Consider the following 19,175-nt stretch of genomic DNA (forward strand, 5'->3'; position numbering starts at 1 on the left):
CTCTGTTTTGGTCATCACGTGGCATTCTCCCTGTGTGTCTGTCTTCACACCGCTCTCATAAGGACGACTGTCACATTGAATTAGGGGTCTGACCTACTCCAGTCTGACCTCATGTTAACCAGTTACATCTGCAATGACCCTATTTTCAAGTAAGGTCACATTTCAAAGGGACTAGGACTAGGGGGGAACTAGGGGTCCTGCAGCATCACTCTGTGGTCTGGGATGGTCACTGGCCTCCGTGACTCTGACTCAGTCCAGTCCCCTAACCGTCCCCAAGCTGTCCCTGTTCTGCCCTGAGTATCTCACAGAGCACGGTCACACTGAATTTCCTCATCTGTGAAGTGGATTTGTCAGCCCTGCCAGCGACTCAAGTTTCCTGAAGTCCAAACAAGGTCCCAGAGGGGAATACTCATTGGAAACTGGGAACTGCCCGGAATTTTGCAGGATTACACCTGTGCTGTGCGGGGAGTCGGTGGAGAGAAGGTGGATGTAAGATCGGCTTGGAGCCACAGTGACATCTGGTGGCCACTCCACATATTGCATGACACTTCCCCCAACCCCCAACTTACTCAATTTCTCCCCCCCTCTGTTTCAGGAAGGGTAGTGGGTTTTCCTTTGCTAGGCGGTGAGATACCCCATCGCCAGAGGGCAGCAGACTCCGAGTGGACACAGGGATGTCTGAAAGGCAATAGGGGCCAGCCAGCCGGAGGGAGACCAAAGTACAGGGACAGGTAATTCAACTTCAGGGTATTTGGGGTGCTGGCCAGTCAGTCCTGCTGAGGCTGCGTCCTCTTGCAGGGCCTTGACCTCCTCATCTGTGGGGCAGCCCGTGGGCAGGGGTCATCGGAGCAGACACGGGATCATAGACACAGAAGGTCCTTCTTCCTGCCTTGTTCTGCATATGGCTTCTCTGGGGGAGTCCCAGGGTCGGAGTTCTAAACCGCCCCCCTTTGGAGTCCTCATGGCTCCCGGGCTTCCTGCCCCAAAGGTGCATCTCTCTCTGTGCCCACCAATCAGGTTTCCGGTTTCCTGCAGCTGTTTTTCTCGCTGGTTCTGGCCCGAGCACTGCTATAGCGCCTGATCCTCCAGCAACAGGAATAAAAACCCCCAAAGACAGAAGGCTGACTCCCAGCCTGCCCTACCTGCTGCTCAGCTGGCCCTCCTAAATTCTGGCGCCACATCCTGACCATCAGCCTTATCCTGGGGTGGGCTCGGATCCACAGTGATCACATGACCCTGGGCATTTCGCTTCTTAGATTCGGGTTTGTACACGTGCCTATGTGTTCAGTATATATGTCGACTTTGTAAACGGCTTGGGTCCGGCGGGGGGACATTTGAACCCTCTTTCATTTATAAATATTGGAAAAGTTTGAGTCACCAGTTACGATATTAGTGCAAAAAAACATACCGTATGCTTTTCCAAAATCCCAAGAATCATGAACTGTTTTGTGTAAGAAAAACTACCCCTCAGAGAGATGCCCACCAATAACCAGAATGCTGGTTTTGAGTGAGTTTCGCTTTGAGAATGCATCAAAAGGCTGGAGTGAGGTAGATACCCCCCCAGGGCACCTTAGCATCGACTGAGGAATGTTTTAAAAACAGCTGTGCTGGGGCCCTCCTCGGACCCACTAATTCCAGGGAAGAAGCGGATTCTGCCGTGTGCAGCCAACGTGGGAGCCTCTAGCCACGTGCAGCTGTTTCGATTCACATTCCTGCAAATGAGATAAAATTCAGAATTCAGCCTCGCTGGCACACAGGCCACATTTCCAGAGGTCAACGACCACCTGTGGCTCATGGCCACCACCTTGGACAATGCAGATGATCAAGTATCTCCACCGTTCCAGAAAGTTCTGTTTGGCAGGGCTGCCCTGGAGGGTTGCCAAGTCCTGCTTCTGATGGAGGCTGACACGGGCAGGTCAGTCTTGTATAAACTGGAGGTGGCTTTCTAAGTTCCTGAGCGGGCTCATGGGCACAGTGCGTGTGTGCACGCATGCGTGTGTGTGCGTGGGCATGTGTGTGCATGCGTGCGTGCATGTGTAGGCATGCGTGTGTGCATGCATGTGTATGCATGCATGCATGTGTGCGTGCATGTGTATGCATGTGTGTGTGCGTGCGTGTGTATGCATGCATGTGTGCGCGTGCGTGCATGTGTATGCATGCGTGCGTGCGTGTGCGTGCATGTGTATGCATGCGTGCGTGTGCGCGCGTGCATGCATGTCTATATGGGGGTCGGACCCATTATGGTTCCTCTTTTTCTGCTTGGTGTCGCCCTACGGAGTCGGGAAGCTTCTGGAAGTGTGCCTTGGGAATGTCGAGTAGGAGAGACCCAGAGACCCTGCAGAGACTGGGCTGGCATCCGGGCCATCCTTACTGGGGTGGAGAACACCATAGGCAGGTATAGGTTAGGGACATGGCTCGAGTTGGGCCCCCGTGTTGAGAGGACAGAGGACCAGCACCTTGCCAGGAAAGCCTTTATTCCCATCGAGGTGACCCATCTGGCCTCCAGCAGTTAGCCCTCCTCTGGGACACTGAGTTTCTCCTTCACCCCACAGGCCACCACGGCGAAAAAGAACTCTGGGAAGAAGGTGCGGATGTACACGGCGGCCTTGGGGATGGGGTTGGCCATGAAGACCTCTTGTTTCTTCCTTCTCACGGTGCGCATCACCTCCTCGGCCACGTCCACAGGGTGCACCCCGTAGGTCAGCTTCCTGAAAAAGACTGAACAGCCCCAGGAGGGGCAAGGGTTACAGCCTCTGGGCGCCCAAGGAGGGGGAAAGGGGAGGGGGCCGGGCCTGGAGTCGTGGGCTCCCAGCCAGCTCTGCCCTCCAGTGGCCGTGACGCCCTGGGGGGTACTCTTCACCCCCTGAGCCTCAGCTTTTTCATCCGTAAAGTGGGCATATAGTTTCCTGCCCTATTCATTTCACAGGGTGGTTGCGAGCCTTTGCAGGGAGGAGAAAGAGCTGAAGGAAGAAGGTGCCCGATAAATTAAGGAGCTGTTGTTTATAGCTGTTGGGAAGCTGAGCTTGTCAAAAGCCTCCTGGAACCACCTGCCCACATCTTGGTTCATCTGGCTTCCCTAGCGGAGACAGAGCCTCGGGCAGGGTGAAGCAGCTCCCTGTTCAGAGCATTCTAGAAGAGCAGTAATTAGACTGCATTTACAGAGCGCTCGCTGTGTGCTGGTTGCTGTCGTAAAGCCTCTCTGAGCCGGAACCTTCCGTCTTCCCAATGCCGGGGCAAGACCGGTACCACCATCATTCCTCACTTTCTAAAGGGGAAACTGAGGCACGGAGATGAAGGGACTTGCCCGTGTTCGAACACTGAGTGTACAACAGAGGCAAGCTCCAAGTGTAGGCAGTCCCGTGCCAGACTCTCAGCCTCCACTCTGTGCGGCCTCCCAGGGAAGGGTGGGGGAGGGTAGGAAGGTCTTGAAAACCAAATCTGGTCATTCCACAGAGGAAACTGAGGCCCAGAGACAGGCAGTCACCTGGCCAAGGTCACAGAGCCTACGAGTGACGGAGCCTAGCTCGGGCCTCGGTCTGCCGGTTGCAGGTTAGGATTCTCTCTACCTGGTGCCTCGGGACTGAAGTTTGGGGGGACTGCTGTTAGCCAGGTGCGGGGTCCCCACCAACCCCCCAGTCTCGGGCTTCAGGAACACAGCCCCAGGCCGGTGACACCAGGCTGGCCCCCTCCCAGGGCCCTGTACCTCCGGCCTCCCTCGGAAAGCTCACATTTCCAGATGGAGGCCTCCCAGTTTCCTTGGCCTGGATCAATGTGGTAGGACCGGATGAAAGTGGGGCTCACGGTGCTGACGACAACATCGTATTCCTCTACTTCGGCTCGGAGGCAGTCGAAGAAGCCCAGGGCCGCGTGCTTGGAGGCAGCATCTGGAAGAGAAACCAGCCGGGGGTAGGTGCGGGGTGGGGTGGGGGGGTACCAGCTGGTGGCCCCAGAGAGCCCGGAGCAGGTCTCCCCTCCCACTTCCCGGCCCTTTCCCTCCGAGGTCCTGTCCAACCCAGCTACTCACCGAATTCACTCCAAATGGATGAGGCCATGGGTTGGGTAAATAAGAACGTTTCCAGGAATTTCAACAAGAGTAGAGTGGACATTCCTTAAAGCCTTGGGGGCTTAGAGCCACATCTGGGGTATGATGAATCTCAGCTTCCCATTTCGGGGGTGTCAGTTGGAGGCTGAATGAGGCGGGGGGTGGGGGTACTGTGGTCCCTGCCTCCACACCGATAACGGCCGGCAGACCCAGCCCCCTCCGAGGCAGTCCTAGTGAGGAGTGGGATGCGTGCTCCCCAGACGGCCCTCGTAAGCTACCTGACCCTCACCGTGCAGGGTTAAGAACACAGGTGCCAGGGGCCCAGGGGCCTCTCCCAAAAGACAAGGACAGTGACAAGACAGCTTCTCGGAGCTGCTGTGAGGATCCAGCAAGGTGGAACCATCCCGCCATGCCCGGCCTGGGGAACCCGTTGGAGGAGTGGTCACTCGGTTTTCAGCAGGGCCCCAAGCAATAATGCATACAGAGGGCAACAGGGGCAGTCAGGGAGAGAAGGGAAGGTGGGTCTCGTGGTGCTAGATCTTCTATTGCTCGGGAAGCTGGAAAGCTTGATTTTTACTGAAATGTCCTTGTATTTAAATAGTGAAATACTGAACAGTTCTGCACCTCACTCCAATGCCTGGGCTTTTGCCCACAGCACCGACTCTCCGACACCAGCTGGGTGTCCTACCACTTCATTCTGGCACGGTCTACCTGAAGATGAAGTCAGAGCCCGCAGGTTAAGGGCTCAGTCCCAGGACTGCCCCTTGTCCCAGCTCAGTTCAGGCCAATCACAAGTCCCCCTTGTCCTCTGTGCTTCTGACTGAGCCGCTGGAGATCAGAGGTTCCAATGACCCCTTCCCTGAGATCGACTAATCTGCTGGAGCAGCTCACAGAACTCGGAGAAAGGTTTTACTTAGTGGATCATCAGTTTCTTACAAAAGGACAGAACTCAGGAACAGCCGGACGGAAGAGATGCAGGGGGTGGGGGGATGCGGTGTGGGGGAGGGGCTCAGAGCTCCCATGTCCTCTCCAGGCAACCCCCTCTCCCCGATTCTCCACTTGTTCATCCTAGAAGCTCTCCAAAGCCCGTCCTTTCGGGATTTTATGAAGACTCTATTATAGGCATGACTGATTAAATCATGGGCTTTGGGTGACAGAACTCAATCTCCAGCCCCTCTCTGCTCCTCAGAGGCTGGGGTGGGACTAGAACATCCCACCCCCTAATTACATGGTTAGCTCCTCTGGCAAGCAGCCCCCCTCCTTAGGTGACGGCCAAATCGCCTCACTGATGTAACAAAAGACACTTCGATCACTCTCATCACTTAGGAAATTCAAGGGTTTTAAGAGCTCTGTGCCAGAAATGGGACAAAGACCAAATATATATTTCTTATAAACCACTATATGACAATACTAAATAGGGAATTAAAAAGAAGTTGGGAGCGGGGGCACCTGGGTGGCTCAGTCGGTTGACCATCTGACTCTTGGTTCCAGCTCAGGTCATGGTCTTGGGGTCGTGGGATCGAGCCCCGCATTGGGCTCCATGTTCAGTGGGGAATCTGTTTGGGATTCTCCCTCTCCCTCTGCCCCTCCCCCCAGCCCTGCTCACACTCGCTCGCTCTCTCTAAAAAAAAGAAAAGAAATGTATAAGGTATGCACCCTGCTCTCCCACAAAGTACCTCATGGGAGGAGGGAGGTTCCCCAGCTGGGTCCCAAGAACATCTATGGAGAAGTCTCTCTCCTCTCTGGACTTTTTTAAAGGACTCCTGCCTCTGGGACTTCTTTCTACCTCTCCTGCAATTCTGCGTCTTTCATTCTCCCCTTCCTCCGTCCTCTGAAGCTTCCGTCCCTCTACCATTGCATGATGTGCACCCATCTCCTCTTTCTGGGTTGTAGCCTTTCCTGTCCTTCAAGGGCATCTTTACGGAGGTAGGGCATTTGCGCCGGGGCTGTGTGCCCATGCCAGGGGGCACTGATGGGGTTCAGCCAGGGCCGGCCCTGACCACCTGCGGGGACGTGAGCCTCTGGGGGAGAGGGACCCCTGGTCACCTGCATATGCCACAGGTGCTCAGAAATGGGAACTGAAGGGATGAAAGTAAAACCAATAGACCGTTTCACCTCTGGACGTCCCTCCCTTATAACCACGTACTTAGTGCTAGACACGACATCCCTTGTCTTATAAGAATATAACCTAAGACGAAATGTTTCTGTCATGGCAACTTACAAGCTGTGCGGAATGGGATTCCAAGCTTCCCTTGGATGTTATTCACTAACACAATCTGGCCTGTCCTCCGGGAGATCATGTCGGGAAGCAGGGCTGGAAAGCACAGGACAAGGAGTCACGGTTACAGGTGGGAGACCCCTCCCCCAGACCTGCTTCCTCACCCAGGGCCCTTCTACCTCCCTGGCGATTGGATTACAGCAGGACACAGGTAGGCAGGAGCGTGGACATCACTGATCCCATGTTTCCTAAGAGTGGGCTAGGCTCAGCTGGTCATTTCTGGGTGGTTTTCAGTGACCCGCCCATGTGCAGATCTCAGTGGTGAGAAAGGTCACAGGTCATCCTATTTCAATCCACCGCAATTCTACTGTGTCTCGAACACCCCTCTTGCAGGTGGGAATCTTTTAACAAAGAGAGGAAAGGCCTCAGCCCTGCGCCGTGGGAGAACCTGCTACTTCGTTCTGTTTTCAGAGTTCTTCTATTTATTGAGAGGGAAGGGGGCTTTTAATTTATGGTGATACGATAAAGATTCCCCCTTCAAATGAACTCATTTGAAAATGCAGAAATTTAGAGAATGAGATAAATCGCAGTGCAGGTGGAATGGGGATATGGCAAAAAATCAAAAGACTATTTTCAGAATGGCATTGACATTGAGCCCTGGGGTGTTATAGATGGGCAAACTGAGGCCCAGAGCTAGTGACTAGACTCAGGTCTCTTAACAAGTTAGAGGCCCAACCAAGAAGATGACCCGGGCCTGCCTTCCCCCCCTCCACTCCCTGCATCCTTCACTTTGATGTCAATGAACCCGGAACTCTTAGAGGCTGCCCGGCACCTGTCACCGGCTGCCTGGCCTGCACGGTGTGTCCACAGGGACCGGACTGGGGGAAACCATTATCTCTGGGGGATCATTTCAGAAGCTCTGGAAAGTCATCTTTCTGCTTCAGATAACTTTCCCTTCCTCTGTCCTGGTGCCCCAAACCCCATTATCATGGAGATTGTGGCCGTAAAGAAGGCAGCTCTAAGATTATACTTCTTGAACCCCACGTTCGAAGCTCAGAAATTCTCCATGCATGTATCTTCCCTGTTGGGGTCCTGCCTTGATAAACTTTGCGGGTGGGGGTGCTTCAACTCTTGGTTCTATTCCATGTCATCTGCAGCCCCAACCCCTAGGCTCCAGAGCTGGATTTGAACTTGGCAGTGAAATATCTCCACAGAGTGGCCATTTTACCCTTGAAAGGGACTCTGCCCTCCCTGTTTCGGCAAAGGGATTGACACTATGCTGGGTCTCTTTTAGCCTGGGGATAAACCCTTTTCTTCTTTATTTCTGAGGGCAGAATCTCTACCCTTGACCAACTGACATGGGTAGGAACAGATCAAGGGTAAGGTCGATATATCAAAATATATGTGAAGCATGAAGACAATGGTCCAGAGATGTGGGATTGGGGTGGGGGGAGCCATGGACATGAGTGAGAAGAGGGGATAAAGAGCAGGGCTTGGGTGGGGAGGGGGATTTCCCAGAGAGGGAGGTTGGAATATACTAGTAAGATACTTTCAAAATCCCTTTTCTTTTATCAACATTTATAGCCAGAATGCTGAAAGCTTTCACCAAATAAGTAGGGATTTTTCTGAGGGGGGCTGGAGACTCCAACCAGAATTGGAAGACCATCTGACTATGTAACAGAGCCTCCTCTAGCAGCCAGTGGCCCAGAAATCTACGGGAAGGCCAAACTCACGAGACCTTTGGTCAGTGTGATGGGCCCGAAGTAATTGGCGTCCATGATCTTCTTGTCGAGCTCCAGAGAAATCTTATGGGCAGGCCCCTTGATCTTCATGCTGGCATTGTTGATGAGGATGTCCACACAGCCATAACAGTCCAGGACCTCTTTGGCCACATCCTGGACACAGCTGATGTCCGAGAGGTCCAAGAGGACCAGCTTTGGGGTGAATGTCTGCTGAACCAACGAGAGAGTCAAGGCATGTGTGGGAAGACCTCCCTCTTGCAGACCCTGGAGGCCCTAGAGCTGAGAACCAACCCTTTTGAAATTCAGAGCTTATGGAATGACTACAAAATAAAAATGAAGAGGAAAGAGCGGAGATGGCTCTGGGAGGAAGGAAGCTGTTGGAGAATCCATTCGTGGGTACCATGGCTACGCCACCAGTAATCCAAATGTGCAAAAATGCAGTAAAGTCTGAACTGTTGGCCAGAGGGGCCAGAACTGATAAAGCCAAATGAATATCACCCTTCATAGAGGAGGCCGAGCATGGATTCCAATGGAGACGCCATTACAATATTTATGAGCTCCTTTTTGCAAATGGCTTTCCAAACTGGCTTTCCAAACTGGCTTAAGAGTCATCATTGTGCTCTGCAGCCACATTTTGTTTTTAACCCAAATCGTACACTCCACGCAGTATTTTTGGAGCATCATCTACGTGCCAGGCATTGTGTTCAGCCCTAGACACTCAACTGCCATTGAGACTCTCATGGTCTAGAGCAGGGAACAGGTTGGAAAACTGAGGATACCATGTGACAAATGCAATCCCAGCATTTGACAAACATTAGTCCCAACAAGAGGGTTCCCTGGTCAAATTTGTTTGGGAAACATGGACTATTACATGTCCTTCTTGGGGATACACAATGCACATTAGCATATCAAAGGCTCTGAAAAGTCCTGCAGTAAAGGAATGCACCAGACAAGCTTGGCTTTACTCAGTATGTCCCACACAATTGACCTCAGAACCTCGTTTTAACTCAATACCTGTTAACATCCCCCCAAACAGAACTTGAATGCTGTGTTGTCCCGTTTGTTCATCTCCTCAAATACCGGACTTTGCTGTGAATTATTTTTGGCTATCTCCGAAAAGCAATTCAACATCGAGGCCAAATTGAACCAAACCAAACCAAACCAAACCAAACCGTGAAGACAGCTCTGAAGGTAATTCTCTAAACAATGCTCCAGAAACACTTTGAAACCTGCAGCCTCCTGGAAAGTGCTCACTTCCCAGTGGCTTCGTGGAAAGTGACTTCACTTCCCCGACTTCTTGGAAGGAAATATCACTTGAGGTATTATTTTATTTTAAAGATTTTATTTTATTTTTTTTTAAAGGTTTTTTTTTTATTTATTTATTTGACAGAGAGAAAGACAGCCAGAGAGGGAACACAAGCAGGGGGAGTGGGAGAGGGAGAAGCAGGCTTCCCGCGGAGCAGGGAGCCCGATGCGGGGCTCGATCCCAGGACCCTGGGATCATGACCTGAGCCGAAGGCAGACGCTTAACGACTGAGCCACCCAGGCGCCCCTAAAAGATTTTATTTTTAAGTAATCTCTACACCCAACATGGGGATCAAACTCACAAGCCCGAGATCAAGAGTCACATGCTCCACCAACTGACCCAGCCAGGCGCCCCTGATATATTATTTTTAAAAATCAGCCGTGGGCGCCTGGGTGGCTCAGATAGTTAAGCGTCTGCCTTCAGCTCAGGTCATGATCCCAGGGTCCTGGGATCGAGTCCCGCATCCAGTTCCCTGTTCAGCGGGGAGCCTGCTTCTCCCTCTGCCTCTCTCTCTCTCTGTCTCTTATGAATAAATAAATAAAATCTTAAAAAAAAAATCAGCCGTAAGCATTTATAATCATGCCCATCCCTGTGCCTTGCTAAAGCTTCTGGATCATCTTTGACTCTCACTTAAATACAATAGGGGGTGGGGAGGGTGAGTTGCCAGAGAGCAAATTCTTGGCATGGAGAATGTTCCAGATGAGCCAGCCCTTGTGCCTGGCAGACAGGCCTGGGTCAAGATTAGGAAGGACACTGCCTCCCATTCCCACAAAGCAATCACCAAATTTCACCCACCTGGTCCATGAGCTGCTAATGCTGAGCAGTCAGTGAAGGCTAAGGGTGCCCAGAACCTCCCCAAGCCGATTGCCAGAAGGCCTTACCTTGCTGGGGTCAGCCACGCTGATGAGGGCGTCATACAGGATCTCTAGCCTCTCCCAGTTCTTGCCACACAGGACCAGCCTTGCCCCACCAGTGTGGAATACCCGAGCACACTCTGTGGGGGAAGAAGGAAAGAGGGCGGGGCGCACTGTGTGGATGAAGCCACGGTCGATAGGCCTCTCTCTTAGGAATTCAAGATTTCAAAGAATTCCAAAGTCCTAAAGCCATGAGTCCTAGGTCATTTCATTCAACCTCCTCCCAGGGCTGGAAGTTTTTTTTGTCATTTCCAGCCTCCGCGTGGTTACCTCCTGTGAAGGGGAGCTCAGAGTGGAGACAGCCCTTCCTTCCTGGGATGGTTCTGATCATTAGGATATTCTTCCTTAAGCTGGACAGAAGGATGACCCTGTCTACTAGCCCTGCAGGATCAAAGCCCTCGATATATCTTAATCTAAAGATACTGGAAACAACCATCGTGTTTTTTTTTTCAGACATAATGCCGCCAGTTTCCTGCACATTTTCTCTGGGGATAGGTACTCCAGCCAGGATTCTTTTTATTTAAAAAGTAAACCTGCCTTGTGTCAAATTAATTTTATTCTGAACGCATTCCTGACTCACCCAACATAGGTCTTTCTCAACTGGGCAAGGACTGGTAGACACAAAGTATTTATGGGGGCACCTGGTGGGCTCAGTCAGCTGAGCGTGCAACTCTTGATCTCACGGATGTGAGTTCCAGCCCCCACGTTGGGCATAGAGATTACTTAAAAAAATAGACACCCAGTATTCTTGTGTAGCAATAATACTGATATTTAAGAACAATAAAAGCTAATATATTTTGAGTGTTTACTTGTTCTAGGGGCTCTTGAAAGAGAGTTACATATATTAGCTCATTTAATGCCCATGGGAACCACATGAGGTGGTGTCTTGGGTGGGGTTCCCAGAAGCAGAATCAGAGATAGGGACTCAAGCAATCAAGATTTGAGGGTGTGCTCTTCAGAGAAAATCCATGAGGGAGTAAGATCTCAGGTAAAGTCTAGCCTCTGTTGGATCCAAGGAAGGCTCTGGGGTGTAAACCCAACTGCAGAGGTGTCCCACCTGGAGGCAAGAGGACCAGCCTTTTATACGCTTGGGTCTACGGACTGTGTGCTGTCTTCCCCCGGGTCTAGGGGCCAAGGGTGTGTAACTCCCAGGGGAGGCAATGTCCACTGGCAGAGGGCAGGTCTGTGAGCCATGCAGCCGACACTCACAGCACCTGTGGAACAGATAAACTGGCCTCGTACAGGGACCTGGGAAGGGCACCACCAACACCTACTAGGTGCTCAGGACCTATGACCGCCTATTTTATACCAACCAGCAGTGGGCCTGACTGAACCAGGATGCCGAAGGATAGCTGGGCAGCCCTGGGTGCCCACTGGAGGCTGGATATCCTGAATGCAATGGCTCAAAGTGATCTTATGGTTGTGTGCGGGTGGAAAGAAAGGGTCCGGCCGGGGTGTGATCAGAGGGCATCGTGGGCAGGGGGATTGTTGTATTGGAGAACAGCTGTGGTGCTGGACCATGCAGGCTCAGCCAGATCGGAGCAGGGGTGGAGGATGGATGGAAGGTCCCAGTGAGGTCTAGAAGCAGGTGGACTGCGTGTGACTGAGAGCAGGGAGAGGGAGGATGTGAGCAGTTCTGCTGACTGAGGGAAACCTGAATCAAGAAATAACTGTGTTAATGTTGCCTTGAGTTGGGGCCACAGGGAAGGGATGATTTCTCTGAATGTAAGTGCTTTGCTGAGAAGGAGGCTGTCCATGACCATTCCGGATGGCAGAATTCAATGAAGATGTCGATCCATCTCCAAGTGAATTTGGTGCAGTAAATCAAGATTCCAACATGTCTTGGAAAGGGATGACAAGATCCTAAACTTTACTTGGGATATTTGACAAACCTTGTTTGGAATAACAAATGCACAAGAAAAGCAAAGAACAGTTTGATGAACAACAATAGGAATTGACCTACTCTATCAGTTATTAAAATAGATGATAAAGCTACAGAAATTAAAGCAGCCTGTTCGTGGCTCAAGTATGGATTGAAATACTGAATAAAAATAGAGCCAAGAATTCATAAGAATTTACCGTAAAGTTAGCATGATGAATCAGTGGGTAAAGAACACATTATTGAAAAAGCGGTATTTGAAAAATAAAATAAAATAAAATAAAATAAAATAAAATAAAAAATGGTATTTGAACTCCTAGCTAACTATTGGGGAGAATGCGATACACTAAAATGTATTAAATAGTTAAATGTTAACACAGAGCCATAAAAGAACAGAAAGGAGAAATTAATATATAACCTTGCTTTGGGGAAAGAGCCTGACCCCAAAGGAAGAAATCATAACAGAAATGATTTATAGATTTTTTTATCCTTAAAAAAAAAAAACCTTTCTGAGAGCAGAAAACAGAAATGAAAATTAAGACCAAGATAAATTGAGGAAACCTATTTATTTTTATTTTTTTAAAAGATTTTATTTATTTATTTCAGAAAGCAAGCAAGAGAATGAACAGGGGGAGGGGTGGAGGGAGAGAGAATCCCAAGCAGACTCCCCACTGAGTGCAGAGCTGGATGCAGGGCTTAATCTCACGACCCTGAGATCATGACCTGAATCGAAATCAAGAGTTGGACGCTTAACTGACTGAGCCACCCAGGCGCCCCGAGAAAGCCTATTTAAAATACACATGTCAGAAAAGGGCAAATTTATTTGAGCTACAAAGAACTGTTATAAATCAATAAGAAACCAGATAAAGACCCTAATGAAGGAATTGGCTAGCAAGACGGGTAAGCAATTCATAAGAGAAGCACAAAGAGCTAATGTACAAAAAATAGTTCAGTGCCAAGAATAAAGACATGCAGTTTGAAACAGGACACTAATTTTAATCTATCAGATAATCAAAAACAAAATTGGGGATAGTCACACATTCCCTGTTGGTGGAGTGTAAATTGCCACAATCTTTTGGAAGAAAAATTGGACCAAATCCTTAAAACTAACTGTAGACTTGGACCCGGTTATTTCATTTATGGGCATTTATTCTAAGGAGAAAATTAAGAACATCTGCGTGGACATAGTTACGATGTTTATCTCGGTACTATTATAACAGTAAAGAGTTGGAAATGGTGGTAAATGTCCAATATCACAGGAGCTTGGTCGATAAATGATGATATTTATCGAATATTTTGAAGCCTTTAAAACTGATGTTTCCCTGCCATGCACTTGACTCTGTGTGTGTATAATTGGATGTTAAATTGTGCATTCGCATGTGTAACGGGGTTTTAAATGGAAAGTTTGACCAGAGCGCCGAGATCAAACAGATATAAAATTCTGAAGTTAGTTGCTAACCCAAGATGCACATTTTCAAAGGAAATCACTAAAACCCTGTTTTATGGAGTTCAATACCCCTTGCCCCCCAAAATAGGACACAAATTGGACAAGGAAGAGGAGAGAGAGAGTGGACTTTGATGGAGGAATTGGGGAGGGGACTGCGATGTGTTTTTGCCCTTTATCTCTGTCCCAGGTTGCAGGGAGCCACCAGGACCTTCTGAACAGCAAGCTCTCAGTTCCCTGCAAAGGGGAGCGGTGGGGGGGGGGGTGTCTGGGTCCCACCTGCAAAATCTAATGCGAGAAGGGGGGCCACCAGGTATGTGCAGAACAGAGGAGAGGAGGGGCGGGCTGCCCCAGGGGATTGGTCTACACCCCAAAGGCCCTACCCCACAAGCATGGTGGACCAGACCTAAGCCCTGAGTTGCTCGGGAGCTATTTTGAATTCTGCCCAAGGTTCCATTAGCAGGGCAGTGGTGTTAGCTAATTAGAACCAACCCCAAAGGCTTAGCTGTTTTTGCAGGTGCTGACCAGTGGGAACTCAAGGTCCCAGGAAGAGGCAGAGGGGACCACAGAGCTGGCTAAAACCAGAGGAGTCCGGATTTCAAGGGCAACTAGATAAAAGGTGTGGGACCTTGCTCATGATAATGTTGAAATCTCCACCCCTGGGCGGGGCTTGTGCCCAATTAGCATAACGTGGGGTGTAGGTCCAGGCCTGATTTTACACCAGGCGGGTGCCCCTAAGACCCCCTCCTCTGCGTGTGCTGACACCGACATGGTGTATGCGTTCACGGGGCTGGTCAATGAATGCACACTGTGCTTTTTGCTCTGGGAGACAATGCTTTGGGAGCTAGCCCCAGTGATCTCCTTGCTTATGGCAAGTAATAAACTCTCTTTTCTTGATATCAACCCTGGTCAGGTCTTATTAAAACAGAGGGCCCCGGAGAAGCACCTGCCCTAACACCAGAGGCCGGGTGAGGATTGAGCAACTGGAGTGTCCATGCCTTGCAGAAAGGGTGGGCAGATATTCCCAGGGTGGGCCTCGGAAGGACCCACAGAAGGGGCCACAGAGAAAAAGCCAGACTTGGTTTTAAACAGGGGGTGCCAGGCCACTCCCATGACAGTGTCAGCCAGGTAAGGATTCCTCCCGCTCTCTTTCTGTCCTCTTCCTGCCCCTCCAGCCCCAGAGGGGTCAGGAAGAGCAGCGGGCTGGGCGGCCACTTGCCCTGGGTGAGTGGGTGGAAGGGGGCGTTCACTTCAATGAAAATCCACATATTTTCTCACGTATTAGACTGGGCATCCCAATTTCTGAATCGATGGATGGATGGTAGGTTAGGGGATCTATCATGCTCAAAGGGTTTTGTATAATCAAATAGTGATCAGAAGTGATCATGACTTATGAGACTATCAGATTGTTTTTAAAAAATCAAGACGCAGAGGAAGGGTTTTCTCTGCTGCCTGAATTTGAGAGTGGGGTGGGAGGGCTGTCTAGCTACCAGCCCCCCCACACTCCTGTGAGCCCAGAATACCGTGCCCATCAGACCATAAATGCAAGCTACACCTGTAAGCATCATAAAGGAGCAAAAGGAGACAGGATGAAGTATTCCCGAGTGGGCGGGGTTCTAGGTGTGTTTCCTGTTCTTTTTACCTGAAAATCCTTTTTAATATATTGTATTTTATAACAGAATTCACCAAAAGAGACTTCATCCGGAGGCCAAAAGCCCAGCCTTCCCTCCCTTCTGCCATAACTCTGAGTAGCAGCCACTCGGGGTGTGGGGTGCGGGGTGCGGGAGGCTGGAGCCCGGTGGTGTGACTGCTGCTGGGGGACAGTAAGCCTGAAGGCACCCTCCCAAATATGTCATTTCTGCTAAAGCAGGCCCTGGTAGACTCCTGTGCTCTGGTTTGCTTCTTGATCAGCTCAGCTCATGACCACAGCTCAGTTTATCCCGTGTCGGGAAGGTTGGCACCAAGCTTTCTCTTTTTCGAGCAGCCAACAAAGCTGAGCCCTTTTCCTTGCCTCGCTGGGGCCACCTCCAGATTTCAGGGAGATGACAAGGCAAAAGGACGGCTGGGGGTGGGGGGCCATCGTGAAAGGCCGTTGATTGAGAGGCAAGCAGCTCGACTTCAGAAACACTTCAAGTTCAAGCACACTCTTTCGAGAGTCCCTCGTGCTGCAGACACAGTGGGTACAAAGTGACCCGATTCCCGACGTGGCTGAGCTGTGTGGGCTTGGGTAGGGTCCGATGTCCTGATCTTTGTCTGGTTTCCCTGGGAAACAGCTTGGCGCTGCTTCCTTGAAACTCTCCAGCACTACTCGCCAGGTGCGCGCAGGTTCCAGGGAACGGGGGGTGTGCTGCGGGGTCTGTGTCATGGGCGCTGTGCCCCTCACTTTTTCTCTTGCCTCAGACATCAGGAACGGAGCCGCATGAACACGTAATCGCTGTGGTCAGCCGCACGTTCTTGGGGAGGCGTTTATTTAAGGCCACACACGCCCAGCTTCTCGGGTTACGTCTAAATATTTGGACTTACTTTTTCCCTGCTTTGCATTTCTCTCTGGGGTAGGTCCATAAGACACGTGAGTCACGACACAGACTGGACCGCATTCCTCTGAAGATGCCATGTTGCCCCTGGGGTGTATTTCCCGGGTACTCGATTTGTACAGTGCGTCACCATAACCGAATGAGACTTCAAAAATAAAGAGGCTACTAAAACAAATACACGTCTCCCAACAGTAGATAGAATGGCACTAACTAGTAACAGAAAATCGGGAGCATACAGGGTTGAACAGCCTTCTCAACAGGCAGGATCTGATCGACGCTTTGTGGGACATTTGACCCAAAGACAGCAGGATGCACACCTTTCCGGGCACCTGTGGATCGTTCACTGAGACAGGCCATGTCCTCAACAAATTTAAAAGAATTGAAATTGTAGAGAATGTGTTCTCTGATCATATTGGAATCTGGCCAGAAATTGACAAAACAAATATACAACCACATACTTAGCCATGTGAGTGTCTTTCCCTCATAAGATGGTGGCTTTTAAAGGCATTTATTCAATAAATGGTTTTTTTTTTGAGTGCTTACTCTATGCCAGGCTCCAAGCTAGGTGGTGGGACACCAGGATGAACAAAACACAGACTCCACCACGAGGGAGCTTGTGTCTGGTGGACCAACTGAGAAACACACGTGTCCCGCACGATGTGAGGCGTGTGCTAATGAATGAACGAATAGTTGGAAAGCACGGGGAGGGAAGGAGCCATGGGACCCCAAAAGCCAGTTCTGTGGGGACCATCCAAGAAGGAGCAGGGTGGCAGGGAAGGCTTCACGAGGAAGGCGTCTCATGTTGGCAGCTGGTCTGATGCTATATGGACAGGTACTGTTTGAAGAGCAGGTCTCCCCAAAGACTGACTCTGAGTGTGTCCAGGTGAGTGTCTCCCCCTGGGCAAACCTTCTTCCCTATTGTCCTGTATCTGGTCTGGTTGACAAATGCATGTGCCCTTCTGCATGGCTTGTGCATACAGAAGTTGGAGTTTGTACCCTTCCTTGCTTTTGAGCACTGAGTCTAAGGATGCAGGATGTCCTCCTTGGGAATTGCTTCTGGGACCCATGGCGGGCCACATGGAGAACCCAGTTTATCTGCCTCGTGCTTTATTTTTTTATGTCACATGGTGAGCCTGAGTTAACCACCCACTGAAATTGAACCCGCCTTCAAAGCATGTGGATTGGCTTCCCTTGGGATACCCAAGGGAATGAAGTTCTTAGAGAATTCCCAGACAGGAGGTTGCAAACGTTCTCATGATGGGGCTCTTTGGAAGGGGCGATGCTCTTCTCAATACACAGCACCTGATGGACTCAGTGGATGCTTGTTGAGCGACCTAATGAACGTTTGGCCATGTGGGTTCTATGTTTGGTTAAAAATAACAAAAACAACAGCAAAAAGTACACCCAGTGGTAGGAGTGATAGAGTCAGAATCTTACAAACCTAAGGACATTGACTACCCTTGTGTCACAGATGCCACCAGCATTAAAGCCCCTGAGACCATCCAATTCAGGGGTCACAAACATACGTGCCTTCAAGGCCAGGAGGTAAATGGTTGAGCTAATTAGCCTGAGTGTGATACGCTAGGGCTGAGTGGGGTGTATGACACACTAGAGCACATATGTTCTGCCTAAATGTGTTCATTATCATTATTACCATTATGAACACTTGAGTGGTTCTATATGCTTCCCATCTATTCATTCATTCATTCATTCATTCCCCAACAACACCATGAGGTAGAGACGACTAGTATCTTCACTTTCCTAGATGGGAAATGCAAAGCAGACCTGTGCAGTCACCAGCTAGTAAGTGATGGGGCCCGTAACTCAACCCAGTGCCCAAGTCTGGGCTCCTCGTTGGCATGCTGCCCCAGCTAAGGACTTTGCATTTCAAAATCTCCAGAACCCCATGAAGGCAAAAACAAATCACATCTGCAGACCTGTTTTGGCCCTGAGGTTATGAGTTTGCAAGGCCGGTTATCCCAATCCCCTCATTTCTCGGGCATGGGAGCTGCAGTCCCCAAAAGGGAAGACACTTGCTGGTTAATGAGGGATGCTGGGAGAGGATGCTGGTTAATGAGGGATGCTGGGAGCGTCCATCGCCCTCCCACCTAGCAGGTTGGCCGCACGCCGTCCTGCCACCTCTCGTCCCTCGGGTCGGGAGGGGGCACGGGGTAGGGGGCGAAGCCGGCTTACCCTTGCCCAGTCCTGAGATGGCATCAGTGATCACCACCACTTTGTTCTGCACCGCTGACTTTGACCACAGCCGGGACACCTCTTGGTAGATGAAGAGCAGGCCACTGATTCCCAGGAGTAGCAGAGGCAACATGAGCACGGCTGTGACTCCCATCTTGTTCTGGGGGAAACGGAGGGGAGAGGACTTGGCTTCGCAAAGAGACTCCGATGAGGACACCCGGCACAGGGGGAGGCCCCAGGCTACAGGGTGCGTTCACCGTGCACCCGTGTGTCCTCCCCAGGGAGCCAGGTTCTGTGCAAGCTCCCGGAGGGCTGCCTCTGGGCTAAACTCCCAGTGAGCATGCTAATCCCCAAACGTTCAGTGAATAGGAAATTACTCACGGTGTGTCCAAAACCAAACGGAATTCGGGGCCTGCCCTCCCAGAGGTTAATTACAAATTTAATTAAAATGGGTCTGCATTTTTGGAAGGAAATCCATGTGTTAAGGCCCCTTGCTTAGGTCCTAATGACTATTTATAGCTCTCAGTGCACTGAAGGGCTTTTCAAGATAAATATAGTGTCTATTCTGATATTCAGGGACACATGCTGGCCGGGTCTGATTTCAGAGTTCTTGCCAGGACTTTTTAAGCCCTCTGACATGCCTGACTATTGGAGATTTCCTTTGCAGTTCAGGGCTGGACATTAGGGATCAGGACCTGGGACTGTCAGCGCAAACATCTCCGCCCTCCGTTCCTATAACCCTTGTATCAGGAGGCTTCCAGGTAGCTCAGACCAGTGTGGCTGTGAGCCATCTGGCCTTCCCTTTCTGGTTGGGGACCAAAAGCATAGAAAAATTGTTAAGCAGAATGGAGCCTGTTGCAGAATGAACCACTGGGAAGTGTGACATGAGCAGAGTTTGGGGGT

The 19,175-nt window shown here is 50.5% G+C and overlaps 1 protein-coding gene across 2 annotated transcripts; it reads right to left on the reverse strand.

Annotated features, from left to right (window-relative positions):
- Positions 1-2,509: 2,509 nt before the first annotated feature.
- Positions 2,510-18,426, reverse strand: DHRS7C (dehydrogenase/reductase 7C). 2 transcript variants are annotated; one of them, XM_036090656.2, is made up of 6 exons: positions 18,273-18,426; positions 10,190-10,302; positions 7,999-8,209; positions 6,264-6,356; positions 3,729-3,884; positions 2,510-2,718 (listed from the first exon to the last, which is right to left on the reverse strand). In XM_036090656.2, exons 1-6 carry the CDS (start codon positions 18,424-18,426, stop codon positions 2,510-2,512), a joined length of 936 nt encoding a protein of 311 aa, XP_035946549.2. The 2 variants fall into 2 exon arrangements, with proteins under 2 accessions (XP_035946549.2, XP_035946548.2); XM_036090655.2 differs by having other exon boundaries at positions 7,999-8,212.
- Positions 18,427-19,175: the final 749 nt, after the last annotated feature.

This window comes from Halichoerus grypus, chromosome 2, assembly GCF_964656455.1.
Source record: "Halichoerus grypus chromosome 2, mHalGry1.hap1.1, whole genome shotgun sequence".
In the NCBI taxonomy this organism is placed as follows: Eukaryota; Metazoa; Chordata; class Mammalia; order Carnivora; family Phocidae; genus Halichoerus; species Halichoerus grypus.